Source organism: Hirundo rustica, chromosome 1 (assembly GCF_015227805.2).
Source record: "Hirundo rustica isolate bHirRus1 chromosome 1, bHirRus1.pri.v3, whole genome shotgun sequence".
Classification (NCBI taxonomy): domain Eukaryota; kingdom Metazoa; phylum Chordata; class Aves; order Passeriformes; family Hirundinidae; genus Hirundo; species Hirundo rustica.
Genome location: NC_053450.1, coordinates 133,838,755 through 133,862,790, shown reverse-complemented (window position 1 = coordinate 133,862,790; position 24,036 = coordinate 133,838,755). Strand labels below are relative to the sequence as shown.

General features: G+C 40.7%; 1 protein-coding gene across 3 annotated transcripts; it reads left to right on the top strand.

Annotated features, from left to right (window-relative positions):
• Positions 1–6,141: 6,141 nt before the first annotated feature.
• STEAP2 (STEAP2 metalloreductase) lies at positions 6,142–23,261 on the top strand. 3 transcript variants are annotated; one of them, XM_040083663.2, is made up of 5 exons: positions 6,142–6,200; positions 10,873–11,394; positions 13,040–13,567; positions 15,209–15,373; positions 21,607–23,261. In XM_040083663.2, exons 2-5 carry the CDS (start codon positions 10,903–10,905, stop codon positions 21,889–21,891), a joined length of 1,470 nt encoding a protein of 489 aa, XP_039939597.1. In that variant the 5' UTR covers positions 6,142–6,200; positions 10,873–10,902; the 3' UTR covers positions 21,892–23,261. The 3 variants fall into 3 exon arrangements, with proteins under 3 accessions (XP_039939597.1, XP_058279110.1, XP_039939607.1); XM_058423127.1 differs by lacking the exon at positions 6,142–6,200 and adding an exon at positions 6,605–6,652; XM_040083673.1 differs by lacking the exon at positions 6,142–6,200 and adding an exon at positions 7,814–7,927.
• The last annotated feature ends 775 nt before the right edge of the window (positions 23,262–24,036 follow it).

The window sequence follows — 24,036 nt, the reverse complement described above, 5'->3', positions numbered from 1 at the left end:
CAGGAGTGGGAATTCAGTTTTCGTTGCTCTATAAACATAAAGATTTTCCTTTTACAGTGCTGAGTTGCTAAGTTGCTAAGTTGGGTTCATTTTTGTTTGTCAGGGAATATTTTACACAGCCAGCACAATCCCATTCAGTGAAACAAAATGTTCAGAAACAATTAACTGAAGACCTAATCTATGACAAGGTACATGTAATAATGAGATTACAAATATTTTACATATTAAATATTTATACATTTTCACCACCATAATGATACATAATACACAGTATAGTACCTCACCAGTACAGAGTGGGAGCTGACATGTTGGAAAGCATCTCTGAGGAGAAGGACCTGTGGGTCCTGGTGGACAACAAGCTGTCCACGAGCCAGCAGTGCCCTTGTGGCCTTGCAGGCCAACGGTATCCCGAGGTGCATTGGGAAGACCATTGCCAACAGGTCAAGGGAGGTGATCCTGCCCCTCCTCTCAGCCCTGGTGAGGTCACATCTGGAGTGCTGTGTCCAGTTCTGGGCTCATCAGTACAAGGGAGAAATGGAGCTCCTGGGGTGGGTCCAACAGAGGAGAGCAAAGATGATTAAGGGACAGGAGCATCTTTCTTAGGAGGAAAGGCTGAGGGAACTGAGTCTATTCAGCCTTGAGAAGAGACAGCTGAGAAGGGACCTCATCCATGTCTGTCAGTCTCTGAAGGAACAGTGTCAAGAGGATGGACCAGGCTTTTCTTGGTGGTTCCAAGCAATAGGACAAGAGGCAACAGGGAGAAACCGATGCACAGGAAATTCCACCTGAATATGAGGAAGAACTTCTTTACTGTGCAGATGACCGAGCACTGGAACAAATTGTCCAGAGAGGTTGTGGAGTCCCTCACTGGAGGTATTAAAGAACCATCTGCACACAGTCCTGTGCCACGTGCTCTAGGATAACCCTGCATGGGTAGGGTGGTTGGACAAAATGATCCACTGTGATCCTTTACAACCGGAAACATTCTATGATCTTGATTTTCACTTCTCTTCTGCTCTCAAGAAAAAACTGTGGTCTGCAGCTTTGTGAAGGAAATTTGAAATCAAGAAGCTAAAAACGTAAAACACACTAGTCTCGGGCTGTCAAATGGTGGCCAAGCCACAATCCAGCCTATGCTTTCCTCAGCTGCTTTAGTATTCGGGCAAGTATTAGTGTCTTTTGAGTAAGTTTTTCAGTTTTGCAATACTTTACTAGGAAGGAGGGTATGTCTGTTCTTGGTTAAGAAATCAACTGACTGAAAGCTTTGGTCTGGATGCAATTGTATGAATTAGAAAAATAATCTATTTTCCCCCTGACTTTGGGTCCAACAATTATTGCAGGCATAAGATCACACTTTTAGAACCTACTGTCTCATTTCGTAGATACCTTCTAAGATGAGCAGCCACAAATCAAGAAAAAAATTCTGACATTCTGTTACTTACACCACAGAGCAAATGTTGTTTCAAGAAGAAGTGGAAAGGTCGCATATGACTTTGTTCTCCACATGAAACCAAGAACAAAGGTCCTAAAACCCCTCAGCTGGGCATCACAATAGCTATGGAAAACCATAGTCAGAGAAATCTAGGTAAGGTTTCCTTCCTTCCTTCCTTCCTTTAGCTTCTTTCTGGTGAATAAAATTAATCAGATATATAACAAAATCAGAAACAATCCTCAATGTTTTTCTACTTGGATTGCCTTAGAAATAGAAGCATAAACCTGGATGTTTGGGGTTTTTTTCCTTGTGTAGGGGGGGAAATGAGGGGAAAGAATTGCCTCTACTTTAGGTGAATCACTCTTATTTTGTAATTTCTCGTGGGAAGAAAGAGATACCTTGTCTTTTTTCACATGACTTGCCAGTATTTCTCAACTATATTTTATTAAATGTGCTCTACAAAGGCATTTCTTCTCTTTCCTTCATTCTTTCCCTTTTTTCCTCTTTTTTTCCTTTCCTTTTTCTTTACTACATTCTTATCTTCTCTCTTTCTCAAAAGACTATCTAAATGGTTTTAATTTTTTTCAGTTTGTGCTTCTTTCCTTGCTTTTGAATACTGAAATTCAGATCCTACAGGGTCTGAGAGAAGTAGTCATACCTGGACAGTTATTGAAAAGGGGACATCACAAATTGATGAAATCCAACAAGTGAAGGAAGATACTTTAGTTGAGGTGTTTACCATTCATTTTTGTTCTTCATTTAATTAACAGTAAGGTGGTGGTATTTTTAATAATCTATTTACTTCAACAAAAAAACCCTTTTTTTTTTCAAGTGAACAATAACATATCTCTCAGATCCATTTTGTCCTTATAAAGAATGGGTAAGAAGTATAAGCTTTATTTTTAGAGTAATTGCAGGCTGCCATAAGAAAAAATGAGTTGGTCTAAATGTTCCTGGCTGGGAAACACTGTATTTTTCTGCTAGGTTATAAAATTAGCTGTGTTGAGCATAGTATGCCAAAAAATATTCTATTTGATTTTGTTGCCCTGATAGGAAGCAAAATTTTATGTGTTTGTTTTCACTCTTTTGCCACAAGGAAATCCCCAGGGCTTTGCTTTCCCATTGCCAAGAGGAAGAACCAGAATATCTGTTCCATTTGCCATTTCAAAAGTCCTTTGTTATGTTCTGTCCCTTAAAGGAAGAAATAGTAATGCTGCCCTGGACTTTGTTACAAAAAGAAAAACACCTGCTATGAGAAAATAATCTCCTATTTTAACAGATTGGTTGAGATAGTCATTTAACAGGGTGTTTGAGGAGAACACTGACCATAGATCTTAGCACATAATTTGAGAGAACTGTAACTATCCAATTTCATCCTCTTACTACAGAGACATGGTCCAATTTTGCTGAGAGCTTAAGTATATAAAAGGTATTTATATACCCTTGCTCTTATGCTAATCTCCATGCAAAATAGGGCCCTCTATGCTTTTCCTGTTTGAACAGATCAGTTATACAGCAATGGAAGGAAGGCTGTAGTTGTTTCAGTCTCAATTTCAAACAAGAATTTTCAAACTGCAAAACCTCAAAAAGGTAGAAGGAAAACATAAGAACAAGTTAAATCCATCAAACTGCCTTGATTTTAATTTTTAAATGTACTAGATACCAAGTTAGTGGTGTCTGTTCAACAGCCTGGTAAATGACCACATCTCAAGAGTTCCCTCATTTACCCCTGTGCCAAAGGCTAAAGTCAGATAGGTTTGAACATAGCAAGAGGAGAAACAACTGGAGAAGAAATTAACAATGTAGGTGAGAATCGACACTGAATGATATCCCTGTGGGTTAGGAATGAAGGACCAGGCTCAGAGCCAGCACACTCTACACAGTGCAGGCTGGAGGACAGAACCTGTGGTGCTTTCCCATGAAAATGTAGCTAGAGAGCACTCGCAAGGCCGAACAGCTGCTCAGGAAAGAGGTAACAAATCATGCATTGTTAATCATATACCTGCATAAGAAAAAAGCTCCATACTTGCTAAAAGAATCAATACTGATCTAATGACCATCTCATAAAGGTCGGAATCTTTGGTTCACGACTTTGTGCTGCAATAATAATCCCACGGGAAAGCAATGACAAACATTCCGATTTATAGCCTTCTTAATAAAGCTTTAATTCAAATAAAATCAAGAATTACAAGACTATGACTGCTCTGATTTTGTGTGATACATTATCATTTTGGGGCACATGACTCAAGTGCCCATTTTCATGTAAGTACTCTTCTGGTAACAGGAGTTCAATAAAGTAGCATATAAAGAGAATCAGCCACAAATAATGCAAGAGAAAGCATTCTGCTTTTTTATTTTGATATATTTGTTGGCTGGACTAAAATTTTTGACCTTATACTATTGTAGCTGTACTGGCTACCAAAAAACAAACCTGGGGTAATGACTTTTGAATCAATAGCAAAGGAGAATATTAGAATAAGAAAATGAAGATCTGAAATGCCAGTTCACACCATGGAAAGCACCAATTCAGTTCTGAGCGGTCTGTCAATGGATTCACCTTTTTGTTTTGTCCTGTGGAGTAGCAACTCAGTCCTCAGTATCTAGGAACTGAAAATGCAGTTTGGAAAATCAAGCAATACAATTTCCATGCACCTGTTAACCAAATTAAAAAATACTTTAAAAAATTATGTTTTCAACATCAAGAAAATTACTTATTTAATAATCGTGGAGGGGAATGAATGTCTTCTGAACTACAACAGAAAAGTGTCACAGTCATCTTTTCAAATTCTACAGCATGGTTGTCACAATTATATATGGAAACAAATGTTTGCATTAATTGAATGGCTAATTTTGTGAAGTTCTTGGTTAATACATTATAGAAACAAGTCAGCATGCACACACAAAAGATGAAAACTGTTACCTTCAGTGTCATCGTATGGCTTCTTTTCAATCACCTGTGCATTCATCAGTTTTTGCTACAACATGAGAGACATATTTTCATGCCAGTTTAAAAACAAAGAATTGAGGATTATACTTTGTTACATACACAGCATAGCTTAATGAAAGGTAGAATTTATTAGGTAAATCAGAAGATGTCAAAATCAAAAGCTATGCTTTTTCAGGGAAAAGCTCCATTTGTCTTCAACTGGAAATTTCCATGTCAAACAAGATAGAATTCAGATCTTGGAGCTCAGCTTTGCTTTTATGTGGCTGAACCATGCGTTTCTCATTTTAAGTAACAGTGAAACTAGAGCACAACTCCCACCTACACAGAGTATACTGGGCACACAGCAAACATGGGGAGTGACATCCCCACTAACCAAACTGGGAAGCTGTTCTGGACTGCAGGTACACCCAACACCCCCCACAATTAGTTTTTCATGATAAAGGTGGTGAAAGCAGGAATAGCTTGCCCAGAGAGGTGGTGGGTCCCCCATCGTTGGAAACGTTCAGTCAGGCTGGACGGAACTCTGAACAACCAGATCTACTGGAAAACGTTCATGCTCATTGCAAGAGTATTGGACTCTCTGATCTTTAAGGGTCCCTTCCAACCCTACCATTCTGTGACATATGAGGGTACAGTTCCACAGCCCTGCAGCTGGCACTGGTTGCAGCAGCACCCTTTTGCCATGAGAGGATAAGGAAAGGCGGCTGGTGACAGGTTCCTGCTGAAGAGCAGCTTGAGCCAGGGCGGCCAAGGCGGGGCAGGGCCAGGGAGGCGCGTTTTGCCCTCCAGGCCATGAGCTCATCTGGGGACGGGCCAGCTGCTCACAGCTGCTCCTGTGTCAGCAGCATCCCGGGTGCAGCTCTGCCTGTGCTGGGGGTGTTACAGGCCAGAGGGGCTGGGGCTGGAGCACAGTGACAGTGGCCAAAGCTGAGGGCACCGCAGGGCCATCTACAAGCCCTCTTTCTCTGCACTGACCGCCGATGCTGTCACAGATCACAGAAACACAGAATTGTTAAGGTTAGAAGGGACCTCTGGAGATCATCTAACCAACACCTGTCAAGACAGCGTAACCTGAAGCAGGCTACACAGCAGAACACCCAGGTGGGTTTTGAATGCCTCCAGAGGCAGATTCCACAACCTCCCTGGGCGGCCAGTTCCAGTGCTCTGCCACCCTCAGTGTGAACAGATTTTCCTCAAGTTGAGGTGCAAATTTTTGAGCTGTGGTTTATGGCAATTGCTCCTTGTCTTGTTGCTGGGCACCACTGAAAAGAACCTGGCTCCACCCTCTTGACACCTGTCTGAGGTATTTATGTACACTGATGAGACTCCCTCTCAGTCTTCTCTTCTCCAGATTAAACGCGCCTAGCTCCCACAGCCTCTCCTCATAAGAGAGATCTCCAGATCCCTCATCATCTTTGGTGTGTCCCTTGGACTCTCTCCAGTAGTTTTTTCTCGCACTGATGAACGCAGAATGGACCCAGCACTCCAGATGTGGCCTCACCAGGGCCGAATAGAGAGGGAAGATCACCTGCTGGCCACTCTCTTCCCGATGCACCCCAGGACACCATTGGCCCTCCTGACCCACTTCCCGCCCCATGACCAGCTTGTCACCCACAAAGCTCCCACGCCCGCCGGAGCCGCCCGGCCGCGGTAGCGGCGGTGCCGAAGCGGCCGCAGGGGGCGGGTCGCAGCAGCGGCAGGAGACGAGAGGAGAGGAGAGGAGAGGAGAGGAGAAGCGCCGCCTCTCCGCCCGCCCGGCACTGCGGGCCCGAGTGCGAGGAGGAGCAGCGGCGGCGCGGTGCTCCCGGCGGGCGGGCGGAGGTGAGCGGCGCCGGGGCGGGACGGGCCCCATCCCCGCCGGGCGCTCCTCGGCTCGGCCGCCGCTCGCGGGGCTCTCCTTGCTGCCTGTCGCGGCGGCTGCGCCGCGGCTGCCTCCGTCTCTCCGGGCCGGCTCCGGCGGTGCCGGCGCCGCACGGCGCGGTGCGGCCCGGCCTCGGGTAGCCGCGGGGGCGCTCCGGTACCTGGCGGGGCCCGCGAGCCCCCGCCCCGCGGCGGGCGGGCCTGGCAGCGCTGCCCCGGCTCTGCCCGGCGGGCGGTGGGCAGCCGCTCTGTCACGGGCGGTGTTGTCGTTGCAGCTGGAGATGCCGGCCCGGACCCGGGCCCCGCCGAGCTGCTCCGGGCTGGATCTCCGCACCGCGCTGCCGCCCGCCGGCCCGCCCAGGGCGCACCGGCCCGCCAGCCTCCCGCCAGCCCCGCGCCTCCGCCCGCGCCCCGTAAGTGCCCGCCCGAGCGGGGGGCCGCGGATACAGTGGCCCGGCTTGCCTTGGTTCGGTTTTCTCCTCCCGCAGTTATTTTTTCAGGAGCAGGTTTTCACGGGTGTCACCGTCTCGCTGACATAGCTCTGTGATGTTATCTTGGCTATTTTAAGACCATGTGTCAAATCTCTGTCACTTTTATTAATTTTTATAACCCTGAAATCACTGTTCGTACAAGGATGGAGGTTGTTTTTTTTGAAATCCGTTCCTGAGCAACCCAACTCAGCTGCTTCTTATCATCTGCTTCCCATTTATTTACTAGTTGATTGCACAATAACTTGATGAAAAATCTGTACAGGTGCTGAAGTTAGGCTAAGAAGTCCTTGTTTTCCTTAGTCTTCCTCCCTTCTTATAGCAATATATGCTCGTTCTGCCTATCTTGTAATTTCTTTAGTTCTGAAGATGTCACTTTGGTCAGCATTTTAAGCATCAAGGGCTGATTTCACAAGTGTCTCTTGACTTGAAAATCTTTATCTTACCTTTAACTTTATCCTTTACTCTTAACTTAACCTTTTGCACTTTGACCTCACTGTCTCCCTCCCCATAGAAGGGATTTCTTTAAATACCTACTCACAGTTAGCTTTTCTGCTGAGGGCTGGAATAAAGAATACATTTAATAATCTGTCCTACTTTGTATGAGTTATAAGTTGTTCCTTTTCCTCTGAAGTTTTAAACCTCACCTTCTGTCTTTTGGCTTTTTACTGCATTTATAAAACTTTAATTTGTTGCCATTTATCTTCTTCACTAGTTACAAACTCACTTCTGTACCATCCTTGTTCTGATTTTATCCCTACATGATGGCACTGTCTCTTTGTCTTTTTACAGTGCTCCTTAGTCATGCACGCAAAATTTTTCTTTTTTTGTGTGTGATTTTTCAGGTCAGGAAAGCTCTCCTGTTGCATTTAAAACAGCCTTTTACATTCTTGCCTCTGAATTGCAGTTGTGCATTTAATATTGTCCTTTCAGTAACTTCTAGCTCTCTGCTCTTGTACAGCTCTTAGATTACTTGTCTAAAAGTCACGTCAGCCTGTTCTCTTGAGGGTTTTTTATGAAGTCTGTTAGTTCGATTCTGTTACTCACACTGCATTTTCCTTAGAACAGGCAGTGAGAAGCTTTGGCCAGCAGGCCAAATTCGGCTCACCGGAGCAATTCATCATGTCCAGGTCCCGTGTGCCCGCTCTCCCCAGGATCCTTTGGACTAAAACTGAAAGTAGGCTGCAGCATGATTAAATGGTACTGGTTGCCCATTTCCTTATGGTGGTTCCCTTTCAATCTCAAAGTTTTGCAGCATGTTCTGGTTACGTGATATGAACTGAAATGGGCTGCTCTAATCACATAGCGAAAGCATACATGTTCTGTCAAATCCCGTTACATCTCTTATCTCATTGTATATTCTCATTTTGTTCCTGGGTGCAAACCCATCCTGACACAGGAAATACTGCTAGTTTGGTCATGTGTTAAATACATTTCAGGTCACGTGTTAAGGAAAAAGTCAATGCTTTTTTGAGTGCATGCATAAAAGTCTTTGTGCTCTGCCAGAAGGATTCACTGTTAGAATCTTTTCTTCAAATACTAATCTTGTGGTCACTTTCACATCTTGCTTTCTGTCTTTAACTTCTGAGTCCGGTTTTGTTGAGTTTATACCTTCTTGTCAAAGCTGAAATGAAAAGTGCCCATTCTTCCAGTAGCTTCCTCTGATTTCTGAAACACAAAGCTGCTTTTAATTGTGGGAGGTTGTTCACCACACATGCTGTATTACTAGCCAGTGACTGGTTAATGTCCTTCACTAATGATTAATTACCACATATCAGCTCTTGGATGGTGGCTCAGGAAAAGGTTCTTTGTCGTCTGTTGTTGGTTGCACCCAAGACAGCAACCTTGTGGTTTCTTTTTGCTCCTTCTTAGCCTGCCTCTCCTCATTGCTTCCTTAATTTTCAGAATTTATTCCTGTTCTGCAATTATATTGGCTTTGCCTGGCAAGACTTTGGTCGCAGGGTGGTTTCTGTGAGAAGCTGCAGGAATCTTACCCCGTATCTAATGGGGCCAGTGTCAGCTGGGTCTGGGATGGACCGTGGCTGGCCAGGGCCCAGCCCATCAACAGTGGTGGCAGCCTGTCTCACGTAACATAAAGGGGGAAAAGAGTAATTGCAGCTGCAGAAGACAGGATGAGAATGTGCGAGAGAAACAAATTACATAGATACCAAGGCCAGTGAAGAAGAAGGTGGAGGAGGAGGAGGTGCCCTAAGCACTGGATTAGACATTCCCCTTCAGCCTGTGGTGCAGGCCATGGTGAGGCAGCTGTCCCCCTGCAGCCCATGAGGTTCATGGTAGAGCAGAGATCCATCTTCAGCCCATGGAGAAGCCCCACACCAGTGTAGGTGGATGCTTGAGAGGAGGCTGTGACCCCATGGGAAGCCCACAGTGGAGCATGCTCCTGGCATGGACCTGTGGAGAGAGGAGCCCACATTGGAGCAGATTTCCTGGTAGGGCATGTGACCCCTTGGGGACCCACACTGCAGCAGCCTGTTCCTGAGGGATTGCACTCTGTGGAAGGGACTCTCACTAGAGGAGTTTGTGAAGAACTGCAGCCTGTGGGAAGGACTCACACTGGAGGAGTATGTAGAGGACTCTCCTGTGGGAGAAACCTCATGCTGGTGCTGGAGAAGCACTTCCCTGAGGAGGAAGCAGCAGCAGAAACAGCATGTGATGAACTGACCATAATGTCCATTCTGTGTCTCCCTGTGCTGCAGAGGGGGAGGAGGCAGAAAATTGGGAATAAGATTAAGACCAGGAAGAACCTTGCTAGGGTGAGGGGAAGGTGTTTCTTTGGGATTTGTTTTATTTCTCATTATGCTACTGATTTTGATGGGTAACAAAGGCAGTCAGTTTCCCCAAATAGAGTCTGGTTTTCCTCTGGTGGTAATTGGTGTGTCCTTAACTTCTGAGCCTTTCATGGTATTTCCTCTCCTCAGCCCAGCTGGGGAGTGATAGAGCAGCACCTTTCTGGATACCTGGCCTCCAGCGAGGGTCAACCCCCCCCAACAATGCAGAACCACCTAGGTCATAACTGGTTTCATGTGAAAAATTCCCTCCTGAGGGTTGTTTTGTTGGTTTTTAATGTCTTTTTTAGAGCTTTATTGCAGTTCTGTGTCCAAGGATATAGCAGTATTTATTTTACTTTTCTGCAAGCCTTAGCATCTGTTTTTCTTTAAAACATCCCTTGCACTGAATTTGAGGCCTAAAATTACCTTCCTTTTATTATTGTGTGAAATCTGTCTCTTCCTGCCATTAGCTTTTTATGGAAGGCCGTCCCATGTGTTTGTCTCCAGGATTTATCTTACTTGCCTGGATAGAAAATTGTGTTAAGCATATTTGTGACTCGTGGCCTTGAATCCTTTACCCTTGCATCCACAGTTAATCCTTATACATCCATGGCCAGACCAAGCAGTCTGACCTAGAAATGCCATTAGTGATCTCATGACTAGGTCTTGATAAATTTCTTTGTTGTTTTTGCCGTTGGATCCACATGAGCAGCCCATTTTCAAAGCTGACAGGTTAGTATGTCAGATGGATGTTTTTCATGGTGTCATGACATTTGCAGCTTTGAGACTTTTGCATCTCCTCCTTCATGGCCAGGATAGGATATTGCAATAATAACCTGCCTAAACTTTTAATGGATTTCAGCTTCCTTGTACTCACTGATCTCATGCTGATCACAGGCCAGTGCTGTCTACATTCTACTATTTTCTAATTTTCTTTACATGTTTTTACTCATTATTCTATTGACCATTAGTTTCAGGAGTACAAAGTTATCTTGTGGTCTAGTATTCCAGGGCAGTGGAAGGTAAGAAATACAAGAAGATGGAAAAAAGGTTGTTTACTTAAGTAACTGTATTACTGAAATGCCTGAAGTACTTTATGTTTCTTGTTTCTCCTTCTGTTGGTGACATATTGCAATACAAAACTGATTCGCACATATTTGGTTGGAGAAGGAGAAAATAAGGAAAAAATATAATATGAAACTTAGAACCAAAGATTCTGCTTCCAGAGGTATTATTGGATTTGGAGGTCTCATAAAATTGAATTATGCTGATTTTTCTTTCTGTTGTTTTTTCTTCTCTCTTCTCTTTCCTTTTTTTTTTTTTTTTTTTCTTTTTTTCTTTTTTTTCTCCCTAAAGCAATCATTGTAGGCTTGGTGTCTTGGAAGTATGGAATCAATCTCTATGATGGGGAGTCCCAAGAACCTCAATGAAACTTTTCTACCAAATGTTGCCAATGGCATCAAGGATGTCAGTAGGGTCACAATAGGCATCATTGGAAGTGGAGACTTCGCCAAGTCATTGACAATCAGACTGATCAGATGTGGGTACCACGTGGTCGTAGGGAGCAGAAACCCTAAACACGCTGCTGACTTCTTTCCCCATGTGGTTGATGTCACGCACCATGAAGATGCAGTAGCTAAAACAAACATCATTTTTGTAGCCATACACAGAGAACATTACATCTCTTTGTGGGATCTCAAACATTTACTTGCTGGTAAAATTCTGATTGATGTCAGCAATAACACGAGAGTAGACCAATATCCAGACTCCAATGCAGAGTATTTGGCATCACTTTTTCCCGATTCCATAATTGTCAAAGGATTCAATGTCATTTCAGCTTGGTCACTGCAGTTAGGACCAAAGGATGCCAGCAGACAGGTAAATGTTTTTATTTGTATTAATTTAGCTTATTTGTAGGATGAAAACTACAGGAATTGAATGTAAAAGCCAGAACTCATGAAATTTACATTCCCTGACTTAAATTGCCTAAAATGCTGGATGTTTAGTTTACATTTTAGTAGGCAAGAAAACCTTCAGAGTTTAGTTAATCGCACTGTAAGACAGATAAAGTCAGTGGTCCAGGTTTTTTCCCTGTTGCCTCTTTGTCTTTAAAGATTGCAGAGGAAATGTGGATTGTAGCTTAGAGTAAACAACTTTACCTTTCGGTGACTACAGACAGAGGAGAAGAGTTGGGTCTTAATGTTTTCCATAGGAAATATGTTCATGTGTTTCCTTATGCTTTATACAAGGGTAAAGACACTCTTTCGCAGTGCATTTTAGTGGCAGCATTGGGGTGAACTATTGGAGTGCGCAGAAATCTCAGTCCCCAATCCCAGATCTCAAGAATCAGCTGTTCTAGAAATGCTTACATTCAATCTAGCAGCAAAATTATTGAAAGAAATTATCTAGCTTTTAGAGTGCCCCAAAATCATGAATGTGAGGGAACAGAAGGAGGCACATATGTTTCTAAGTTATCATTCATTTGATCCAGCACTGCTTGGGAACATCGTGTTCAAATTCCTTCCCAGTACATTCTGCAAATCCATCCTGCATATGGAAAATGCACCTTTATGTTTTTCATGTTTTGCTGAAGTGATGTAAAGGATTCAAACCTGTGCAAGCATCCAGTCCTTCACAGCTTTATGAAATCTGAGAAATACATAAGAAATAACTAGTGTAACATGACTGGTGGAGATTAAATTGAGTTTTGTGGCACTTCAGGTAGATTTAAATGGAATGGAATTGATATGGAATTAGCATAATTTAAAAAATAACTTCACCATATTTCTTTTATCCCCTTTCAGAATAGCACCACACTAAAAATAATTTGCTTCAGTCGAAACAGACCATATTTGCTTCAATGCAGGTGATCAGCAAATAATGTTGGGCAAACTATTGGCCCCTGTAAAAAAAAAACCTTGAAGTACTTTATAGCAGTACAATTCTTTCACTGTATAATAAACTGGCCTTTAGAACAAGTTCTTATTTGGCTGGTAGTTTTTGTCTTTTCTGTTATGTGCTCAGATCTGAAATCTGGGTTGCGAAATAAGGCTGAAATTGTTACCCATGGAGAGATTACACAGCTCGCTGCTTCTCATTCTGTGTATGCTATAATTGTTTAAGGGTCATTGTTCAATACTCCTGTATTTTTGAGAGATTTAGGATTTTGCGAAATGCTTTCATCTGTTGTTCCAACTTAATCCAGTCATGTAGACATTTCAGTATGACAGGTTTCAGCATACAGATTACCAAGACATCCTCATTATTAAATCCAAGAAAAAGCCAATCCTGTTTTGATTACTCTGTTGATAAATCAGTGTTCATATCTGCACTTTGACTAGATTTTTATGTGATTTTATTGTCATATTGGTGGTATGAGCTGGGATAAAATACACAGTTTTAGCAGTTGTGTTGTAATTTTGATTTGGAAGCCCTTAAGGTTTTTAGTGGGTTTTGCTAGTTTTATGTTTACCTTTGAGTCTCTCTCTCTGCCTACGGATCATTCCCTTGACTTTCCCAACAGGTCTATATATGCAGTAACAATGTACAGGCTCGCCATCAAGTTATTGAGCTTGCCCGTCAGCTCAGTTTCATTCCTATTGATTTGGGGGCGTTGTCGTCTTCAAGGGAGATTGAAAACCTGCCTCTGCGACTGTTCACCCTGTGGAAGGGGCCTGTAGTGATTGCCATTAGCCTGGCAACATTTTTCTTCATCTATTCCTTTGTCAGAGATGTCATCCATCCGTACATGAGAAACCAGCAGAGTGACTTTTACAAGATTCCCATAGAGATTGTGAACAAGACTCTGCCAATTGTTGCGATCACTTTGCTTTCTCTAGTATATTTATCCGGACTTATCGCAGCTGCTTATCAGCTTCACTATGGCACTAAGTATCGGCGCTTTCCTCCTTGGCTGGACAACTGGCTCCAGTGTCGAAAGCAGCTTGGACTGCTCAGTTTTTTCTTTGCAACGGTGCACGTGGTGTACAGCCTCTGCTTGCCTATGAGGAGATCGGAGCGGTACTTGTTCCTCAACATGGCATATCAACAGGTAAGGCTATCTTTAGTTCAGTAAGCCAGAAATACCTTGGCTGGGTGCATATGGCTCCTGAATACAATGACTGAGTTTTTCTTAATCTGTCCTACTGCTTTTGGCACAAAACTTTATGGGTTATCTTATGCGTAGGTGGTGCCAAATAAGGAGACTAAAATGAATATCTGTGCATTTTGCTCACCATGTGGGTCAATATGCAGTCAAGTTTGTGTGATAGGGGGCATCAAGGACACATCCTACTGAAATTCGTGATAGCAATATACACTAGAAGAATGTAGGATAGGCAGGTAAGAGCAACAGCAGGAAAACTCTGAGGTATCTTCCTTTCTATGTATACTTAATACATGGGGGAAATATGTTTATCATAAGTGCATTTATAGATATGAAATGTATAAAGGCAGATACTCTAAATCATACTTACAGATACTTCTGTGTTCCAAAAAGAAAAAAAAAAAGATGCTGATATTTTGTAACATTTTGGACCAATGCTAAAAATACTTTTTTCTTTATTTTATTCTTTTAAAATTCTGTGGACAGCATCTATTGCAGGCAAGAGAAATTGACTCCCAGTTTCCAGGAGCAATTGATCTTGCATAACCCTGGAACATTCTCTGACAAATCTGTCATCCTCTAGAAGGGGGTCTCATGCTTCTTCAGTGAGACAGCTTTTATTGTAACCTTTAAAGTGGGAAAAAAGCATTGCCAGAAAAACAGCATTGCCATTCACCACATAAAATCTGTGAGAAAGAGATGTGATAGAACAGAAAAGAAAACCAAATAAGGAAATAAAATCACATGTAACAAATTAACAGCAAGTGTCACAAACTCTGAAAGAGCTAGCATCAAAAACTGAACTTAAGAGAAAGACAGGAAGGGCAAAGCTGTAGTACAGGAGACAAGAATCTGTAATTCACCCTTAAAATTAGTAATACTAAAGGTTTCACTGATACTTTTACTAAGAAATTATCTTAGTTTTAATGATACTGTAAAACACACTTGATAATATTTCTGGTGCACCTTTTTCAAGACATGCCATATGGCAATAGTTAAACTGGAAGTGGAAAAAAATAAATTACTATTTAAGTTTCTTAGTTGTTAAGGTCCTGAATTGCTTCTTTTTTTCTGGTGAAGCTCTCCAGTGAGAACCATCTTGGAAAAATCTGATGTCAATAGTGGAGGAGAGAAACAAGCTTGGACTGAGCATAAAAAAGCTGATGGAAATGATGCTAAACTATTTTTAAATGTAACAAAGTAAAAAGAAATTGCAGGTTTATCCAACTTATGTTACAGAATTTAAGTTTGCAGAGTCTGAAGAGCACAGCTCCTTTTCTACAGTGTATAAAAATGTGCGGAATTACCTGACTTTATAACAGTATTGTTGTAAATGGTGTATAACGTTACATGTTTTTTTAGCATCTCATCTGAATTTCCATGTTTAACATGTTTTTAACCTGGCAAGAGCCAATACAAGCAGTAAGGAAATAGCTGTTTTTCTCCAAGACATGAGAAAACCTCTGAAATATTTGACTCGATTTTTCAGTTGTCCTGTGACTGTGAACTTTAAGTCAGCAAAATAAATTCTGTTGGTATTTATAATATGCTTTAGATTAAAGTTCTTCCTTTCTGCTCTTTCATCAGGTTCATGCAAATGTTGAAAATTCTTGGAATGAGGAAGAAGTGTGGCGAATTGAAATGTATATCTCCTTTGGAATAATGAGTCTTGGATTGCTTTCTTTGCTGGCAGTAACTTCGATCCCTTCAGTAAACAGTACCTTAAACTGGAGGGAATTCAGTTTTATTCAGGTATGTTACTTTTTTAATAAGGAGGTTTTGGTGTTAACAAGAATTCCTTGATCATGATCAAGATCATAAACAAAAGCTCATTGCAATGTGACAAGAGCCTTTTTTCCTCTGTATCTGGTAATTCAATAAAAACAACAATTACTTAGCAAATATGTTACCATGAAGGTAGATTAAGGATTTCATAGGTGTTAGAGTGAGACTTTTAATCTTACACTTGACCTTAAATAACCAACATAGCTAAGCCCAAATGATCAATAATATTTTCAGTTTCTGTTCTTAGAATTTCTTGCTAAATTCAAATTAGATAAATTTGGCAAGCTTGCTAAATGGAGTGATACTAATGAGATACTTGTGTAGGTAGATGCACACAGCTATTCAGCTTGAAGACCTAATTTGCCCTGCAGGATTTATATCGCACAATCCTCTGACAGCCATGGTGCCATTGATTCGGTTTTACTTCCCATCCACTGTGGGACTTTACACAGAGTCAAGTTCTCCAACTGAATTATTCCTATTAGCTGAAAATACCCACTAGTGAAATTTGAAGCTTTGCTTATTAAAATCAAAGGCTTTTCAAGGCCATGGCACACCATCCTGCTGCCTTCCTTCCTCAGGTAAATACCTAGAACGTGCAAATCTAACCAGCATGAAATACTGAGAAGTATGGGCTTTAATGAACAGCTCAATGCTTGCTCCTACACATAATTGCAGTAGTTTTAGGTAGCAGTCAGATATAAGAAATTTTACTAGGATTCAGTCGGGTGAAAATTCCTAAGTGTGCACAATTTTGGGGTTTGTTATGTTTTGTTTTCTGACTTTGGCTTTAGTACTGTAATCTTAGCTCAGTCTTTTCTGATTAACATTTTTTTCAGCTTAGCCTAATAGTATTGCCTAATTCTGAGTCCTGTTCACTTCAGAATGTGGGCACTGACTTTAAAGTTCAGGGCTTGGGTTGTGCTTCATCATTTACAGACATTTAAAGAGAGTGGTGGGAAACATTTCAATAGCTGTAGTTGTTTGAGGTCTGTCTGTAATGTCTTCCCTTCCCTTATTATTTCCATTACTGGAAAACTGCGGGTAGAGCTAGAAAAAGTTTTCTGATAAGTTTTTCGACATGGAGTTAACCCTGACAGAACCTTTTATTCACAGTCATGGCTTTGAGCCTTGAGAGAGACTAAATTCTCCAGTGTATTGTTGCAACAGCTCTGCCATCTGGAGTTCTCTGTGTGGGGACAATAGTACTGCTGTTGGGTGATATGAAATATTAGTGCCAAAAGGAAAAATATGTATTCACTTGTGAGTGACATGATGTCTTTATCCAGTAATAACTTCCAGCCACACACATAGCATTTTTGTCTTATTTTTTCTTACTCATATTTCCAAATTTTAGGCTTGTGTGACTGAGTCAAAACCAACACAATAATCACAATGATATATCTACAACTACATATTTACTGTAGTTATTTCCACTGTAAATTAAGTCAAAATAGTTCCAGATTTAAATAACTATGAACTTTAATGACCCATCTGTCAGTATTTTGAGGAATTTGTTTGGGAATAAGTTGTTTGCTCTGGATGTATGTTACAGCTCATACTGCATTATGTGCAGAAGATAACTGGTATTGGTAATGAACTATGACCATTTGCAATACAAAAGTACTGAGCTACTAAAACTTTCCTTAAAGCTAACGAGTATTTACTTTGTCATATATTCTCAGGATGTAAATTATGCTTCATTTAGTTTCTTGTCAAAAAAAGTCTCCTTGCTTTCTTCTATCAGAAGACAGACTTTCAGTGATTGCTTACTCAAGTAAGAGGAGTCTGTATTTCTGTATGTTTCACTGTCCCCAGTGTGCAAGGAGAACAACAAAACATTATACTACTTACGCTCTTTTATCTTTTTCTTCTACTGAAGTGCAGTGCAGTGCAGGAAAATTGAATTAAAATTTCTCAATCTTCTCTAAGTCAGGGGGGCAAACAATGGAATTAGTGACCTATCATCCCATTGCTGCTTTTCTTTTCAGCTGGGAAAAGCAGTATGTCTAGCTTTAGTGCTGAATCTCAGATAATTTGCCACAACAGCTGCTGAACTTGTTTCACATCTGACAGATGAAGAATCAGCCACTGAGTCAGCCACTCAGGCAGTGTCCCAGCTCAGCACTTCCCACTGAGAACAGCATATTCTTGCTTGCTCATCTTAGTAAATGCAGTTTCATCAAAATTAGGTCTGGCCTCTTCTAAATAGTTTTACCACTAGAACATACTCAGTCTTTTGTTCTACTAGGAAAATCTGAGTTTATTAAAATGTACTGTATAGACTAGCCTGGTTCCAATAGAACAAGTCCTAAGCAGCATCTCCCCAACCTTACAGCAGTTCAGTCTTTGAACACAGTTTCCTAATACTCTAAAGAAGCACCAGTTGTTAATATTTTCGCACAGAAGTCATTGCTGTCTTCAATATCCCAATTTATTTTGGAGGTGCCTCCATCTTACCTAGCTTGGTTTTGAACACAAGTGTCAGCAGCCCCAAAAATTCCAGGCTGATTCTTCAAGGGAAAAGGACTTTGAGAGGGCAAGCAATGCAGGCTCTGCTCCTTTGCTCATAGTATGCATATGCAAAAAGTGAGATATGAGAAGGTTTCATAGTGCAAAAGGAAATGAATGTGTCAGTCCTAGAAGGAGCTAAGAGACCAGCAGAAAACAGGAATTGCTACAGTACAGAGCTGACCACTGTACAAAACGAAGGTCTCATTACTTCGTTGTGATTTGGAGAAAAACACTCATGACATCCAGACGGAGGATGAGACAGTGATGAAGAGTTTTCTCAGTAAGAGATCCTAGATGACTAAACAGTGTCAAACTTTGCAGTCAGTGTAACCCAGAGCTGAAGTTTACCGAGAAGAGCAGCAGGGAAGAAAGCTGGGGCTGATAAACTAACGTGTCAGTTTTCTTAAATGCAACTTCAGTATTCTTCTTTTGCTCATCTAAATATATATTTGGATAAGGAGCAAAGGAAGACATGGGCAAGAAATACAAAAGAATTCATATTTTGCCAGAGAAGGCAGAATAAACCGCTTTAACCAACACACTGTAAACAGAAAAAAAAAGACATTTATTGAAACCAGTCCTTGAGTGTTCACATAAAATACAAGGAAATGAAGAATTTTGTCTGCAAGCTATGCTGCACTGAATCCTTCAGTCTAGTGAGGAAAGTTAAACTGTAAATATATAATATAAACATAAATGACTGCTGCTTTTGTTTTCCAGTCTTAGACTTCAAGTCTAAAACCCATCATTTAAAGTGGCAGTGGACAGAGCAGACTGGTTTTGAAAGCCGAGCTTCATGGTTTTTAGCAAAAAACAACGCAAATCTGCCATTTGAGTGGTAGGAAGCTGACTTTTGTAGATACTCCTTTTCTCTGCTAGCACAATCCTAAAGTGATTTGGAGGCAGTGTGAGTAAAATATTTCTCATGCATATACTTTGAGGAAAGGCTGCCCTGCCTTGGTTCTTCCACAAGAATAGGATACCTTTTCCCTAGAGTAAAGAGGACTGAGGCCTGAGTATTTAGCAAGTTTATGGGTAAGATTCCACTCAGAAGTTACTACAAACAGTTTTTAAGTTCAGCAATAGTCTGTTGCACAGAGAATCTGAAGTATATCTTGCATAAACGTAGGATTTAGAAAATATCTTTTGTATATATAAATTCCTTGGAACTACTGGATCATTGTGAGTGTAGAAATTCCTGAAGCATATTTGCCCCACAGTACGTTTTGGTCTCTAAATATGTACATCTTGCTGGTAACCTTTTAGGGGTTTTTCTCTTTCATCTTTCCCGCTCCTCTAACTTTTGTTGGTTCCTTTCTCAAACAATACCAGTTTGTCCAGTTTATCAGTAGCCTTGGCTGGGAATCTCCCATATTGGCTAAAAGCTCACTTTGATCAGGAAGGAAAAGTAACAAAACAGGGAGGACTTAGGGAAAAGCTAAAAGATTTGGGAGTCTATAAGAAATGTGCTAATCTAATACTCAGCTTCCAGGAAACACAGTATTATGGATGATAAGGAAGCAAAGCAGCCAAAGATATTCTTCCACTTTTCCCAGCAGCCATCCTAAAGCCCAGGCAGAGGGTTGCCAAGAATTACAACTGATACTGCTGCTCCCTGCACTGTTCAGTGTGAATTTACCATTAAAGAAACAGTATTGTTTCTTGCTGCTTTCAGAACTCCTCTGAAAAGAATTATCATCTGGAGCCTGGTAATGGTAATTAGGGGCCCTGTTGAAGAACATAGCATTAGCCGCTGACAGAAGCAGTAGCAGTGTCTTTGTTAGTTTTTTAGATGTGTGGTTGAAATTGTGCAGTACACACTAGCGCATGCTCTACCAGCACTTCAGAGAAGCATATGGCAACTCTTCACAGGGCACAAAAAAAGAACTTAATAGAAGTGCATCACTCTATGTTTTTCTTGTCCTTTTGTTGTTAGTTTAAAATATACTGATGTACTTAGTTTCCATTTTGACCATTAGATAGAAAGACATATATAGATGTCTCAAAATTATAGCTTGAAAATGGAATTAAAATAAGCACTAAAATAAAAATATTTGGAAATTACTGTATAATATTTCCCTTCTGGTTTTTTGGGTTTTTTTTTTCAAGTATTGTTAGTAATCCTGTTAGTAATCCTGATGAAGAAATGGGGGATATGATTCATTTGTGCCCTTCTCCCTGCTGGCATTGATATAACAATGAATTCAGGACAGTCATACCAACAAAAATCTGCGATAACGTATTAAAATATCAGGTTTGATTGTATTGTTTGCTGTCCAAATTTCTTGCCAGAAGTTCTGTTCAGATACCACATATGCCATTTTCATATCCTCAAGTGTTTGTCTAAATGTTCTGCTTACTATGGGATATTTTGGGAGCAAATTAGTTTTTTAATAAAAAGTATGCAGCATAGGTAAAGGTTTAAAAAATGGCCCTGAAACCATTGACAAAAAATATATAAATATTGGAAAGTCGAAAAACAGGGTACCAATCCCAAGAAATCAGCAGGAATATTTTCCTTTTATACCATTACACCTGTGAATCCTTGCAAATAATATTAGTTCAGACATTCTTCTTGTCTTAGAAACTGCTTAATCTTGAAGCAGGAAGAATTAATTCTTTCACTACCTATTATAGACCCTTAGGCTGCATTTTTCTTTGCTTGTCTGTTTGTTGGAATTAGACCATACCTTGGTAGCCTTTCTTAATGCTCATTCTCTGTTTCAATTATTTTCTACAAATGTTTCCCAGCCAAGTTAGTCATTATACTACTTTTGGCCAGAAAGTTTTTCTTCATTTGATCACCACCAGAAGTCAAAGCACAGCAGTCTTCTTTTACCGTGGTTGGGGAAAGTTAGGTTGATGGATTGTCAAATCTGCGAAGCATTACAGCTACCGGGTCATTAAAAAGGAAGATTCACAGAACTGGCAAGTGACCCCTATTATCACCACCTTCTGTGGCAAGCTCTAGATTTCTGTGGTGAGGGGTTGGAGGAGCTGCAGGCTGCTGTAGGAACCCTCTCTTTCACCTTTTATCCAGCACTGCCTGTTTATGGTAAAACTGCACCAGTTTGTGCTCATACACCCCAAGCCCTGCAGTTCAGATATTCCCGTTAACCAGTCAGCAACAACTGATGGACAAGGTGTAAGGGACAGTTTATGCTAACATCAGACGAGTGAATGTAGGCCTTTGTGAGGCAGAAGTAAGCTGTGCATCTCAGCGTGATAAAAGTATGCAAGTTTAGGCCCAAATCTCTTCCAACACAATTGCATTGTTCCATAATAAGGAATCTTGGAAGTGATCTATCCTCATAGTTAGGAAATTTAATTTCCAATCACAATGGATGTTGTTCTAGTAACTACACGGGAATTGTTCCTTATTGTCATACCTATCCTGAAGTTGACTTCCATTACCTAGAATTTGGGCAGACACCAGTTCAGCTTTGACTAAGGGCTGTAGATGTTAGCAGAGATACTATGTAAATTAGTGCTCAGTTCAGTCTCTAAGTTTCAGAATGTGAACTTAAAACCATATATTGCTAACTTAAGGTAGTGAGTAGGTAAGAGATTTTAACTTGATGTTTAATAGAAATGTTAAAATAATGCAAACAATGTATTGGAGCTGTCAGGTGAAGGACCAAGTGCTATTATATATTTTTTTTTTCCTGTTTTCTCTTTCTTCACAGTCTACACTTGGATACATTGCTCTGCTTATAAGTACTTTCCATGTACTGATTTATGGATGGAAGAGAGCTTTTGAAGAAGAGTATTACAGATTTTATACACCGCCAAATTTTGTTCTTGCCCTTGTTCTGCCTTCTATTGTAATTCTAGGTAAGATTGTGTTACTTTTGCCATGTGTAAGTAGAAAACTGAGGAGAATTCGAAGAGGATGGGAAAAAAGCCATGTTATAGAAGAAGTAAGTGGGTCTGTTCCACATCTCTCCCCAGAACGGATAACTGTAATGTGATGATACTTGTTAACACTGTTGTACATGTTTAGGCTTTGTGGTTTTTTTGTCATAAACTTGCATTTTTAGGAGTTTAGCTATGTAGGAGTCTTTGTAAAGTCTCTTCCTTGACATATAGTACAAGCTCTTAACCAAACTATGAGAAGTTTATAACTAAAAAATCACTTCTTCTAATAGCTACAAAATATGTTTGTTTTGGATTACAGAGGGAAGATGGTTATGAAATAAAAAAATTTTAATGTTCCTTTGCACAGTTATATCACAATAGTATTTTATTACAACCGGGCTTTACAGATATTTTTTTGACTTAGAGCATATGTGTTCAGAGTGCTATTTATTAATACGACATTTTCTGGGAAGTGTTTCTTCTATTAAAACCACATTTTTGGGTTAATGAGTTCAGAATATAAAATAATTTATTTAGGAAATAACCACTTATTGAAACAAATTAATTTGTAATGATCACAGAATTACAGAATGGTTTGAGTTGGAAGGGACCTTGAAGATCAGTGTTCCAACACCCCTGTCATGGGTCTTGCCAACTTTCACTAGACCAAATTCCTCACAGCCCCATCCAACCTGGCCTTGAGCACTTCCAGGGATGAGGCATCCACAGCTTCTCTGGCCAACCTCTTCCAGGGCCTCACCACCTTCACAGTAAAGAATTTCCTCCTAATAACCAATCTAAACCTATTCTCATTCGGTTTATAGCCATTCCCCCTTGTCCTGTCACTACATGCTATTGCCCCCTCCAGCTCTCTTGTAGGCTCCCTTCAGGTGCTGGAAAGCTGAAATTCGATCACCCCCAAGCCATCCTTTCCAGGCTGCACAAACCCAGGTCTCTCTGCCGTTCCTCACAGGAGAGGTTCCCCAGCCCTCTGATCATCTCAGTGGCCCTGCCCTGGTGTCGCTCCAACCCATCCATGTCCTTCCTGTGCTGGGACCCCAGAGCTGGGTGCTGTGTTCCAGCTGGGGTCTCTCTCACCAGAGCAGAGCAGAGGGGCAAAACCTCCCAGCCCTGCTGCCCACGCTGCTTTTGGTGCAGCCCAGGACACTTCTGGCTCTCTGAACTGTGAGTGCACATGGTCAGGTCATGTCCAGCCTCTCACCCACCGGCACCCGCAGGTCCTTCTGGATGTTCCACATCCCTTCATCCCCCGGCCTGTGTGGATACTGGGGACTACCCCAGCCAAGGTGCAGCACCTTGTACTTGGTCAAGTGTATTGCACGTGCACAGTATATTTATTTATGCGTGGTTTTACACCCTTCCATGATTTGAATATGCAAACCCAGTTTCAATTAGGGTGTGATTGTATATCTTGTAAGTAAAGGATATTGTACTAATACAGTCTTTTTTTTTTTTTTTTTTTTTCCCAAAGAATTATGTAGGATTTTAGACCTTTGGCATCTCTTTATTTCCACACGTCATATAATGAAGATTCAAAACAGTGCTATACATTTGTAGAAAGATATGTGTGTAAACTAGTTTTTGATTTTAAAATTATTTTGAAATATGAGGAAATATTTTAAAAAGGAAAGCTGAGAATTCAGCAACAATAAAAATCCATTTTCACTGTAAAACTTCCAATATGTTGGAAGCATCACAATACTCATATTCTGTATGTGTCTACACTGGAGTTTCAGTTATTATATATGAATTTCCCAGAATGTGTCTTAAATTCTTAGTATCTTTTTGTGCAAATCCAATCTTCTATTTTTATATAAAAGTCTAACTTTTACAAGAAGTGTCTCTGGGATATGCCTGAAGTTTTGAGAAACCAAATTATTACTCTTATACTTAAAAATCTCTAAACCTTGACATTAGCATTTCCTGTTAGATTCTAAATAATGTTCACAATTACTTATTACTACTGCTGTATCAGTAGTAATTACTCTTCTTTAACAAAACAACAAAACAACTCATACCTTCAGGCTGCTACTGCGTAATTAGCAAAACTTCTATTTCAGTGAATCAAATTGTGCATTTGGTCCTAATTTTCTTGTATTAAATTATATTTTTTTATCTATATTTGCACTGTTTAAAATCTCTGATTTTCTTAGCTGAACCTTCTCTTATTATTTATTACTTTGTAAGAATTTGTCCTGTCATGCATCAGAAATATAAAGAATTAAGCTTGACTTTAT

Coding starts and splice junctions, on each gene's coding strand:
- STEAP2 (XM_040083663.2), top strand. CDS start 10,903: ATGGAATCAATCTCTATGATGGGGAGTCCCAAGAACCTCAATGAAACT. Junction 11,395..13,039: donor CAAAGGATGCCAGCAGACAG/GTAAATGTTTTT, acceptor CTTTCCCAACAG/GTCTATATATGCAGTAACAA. Junction 13,568..15,208: donor TCAACATGGCATATCAACAG/GTAAGGCTATCT, acceptor CTCTTTCATCAG/GTTCATGCAAATGTTGAAAA.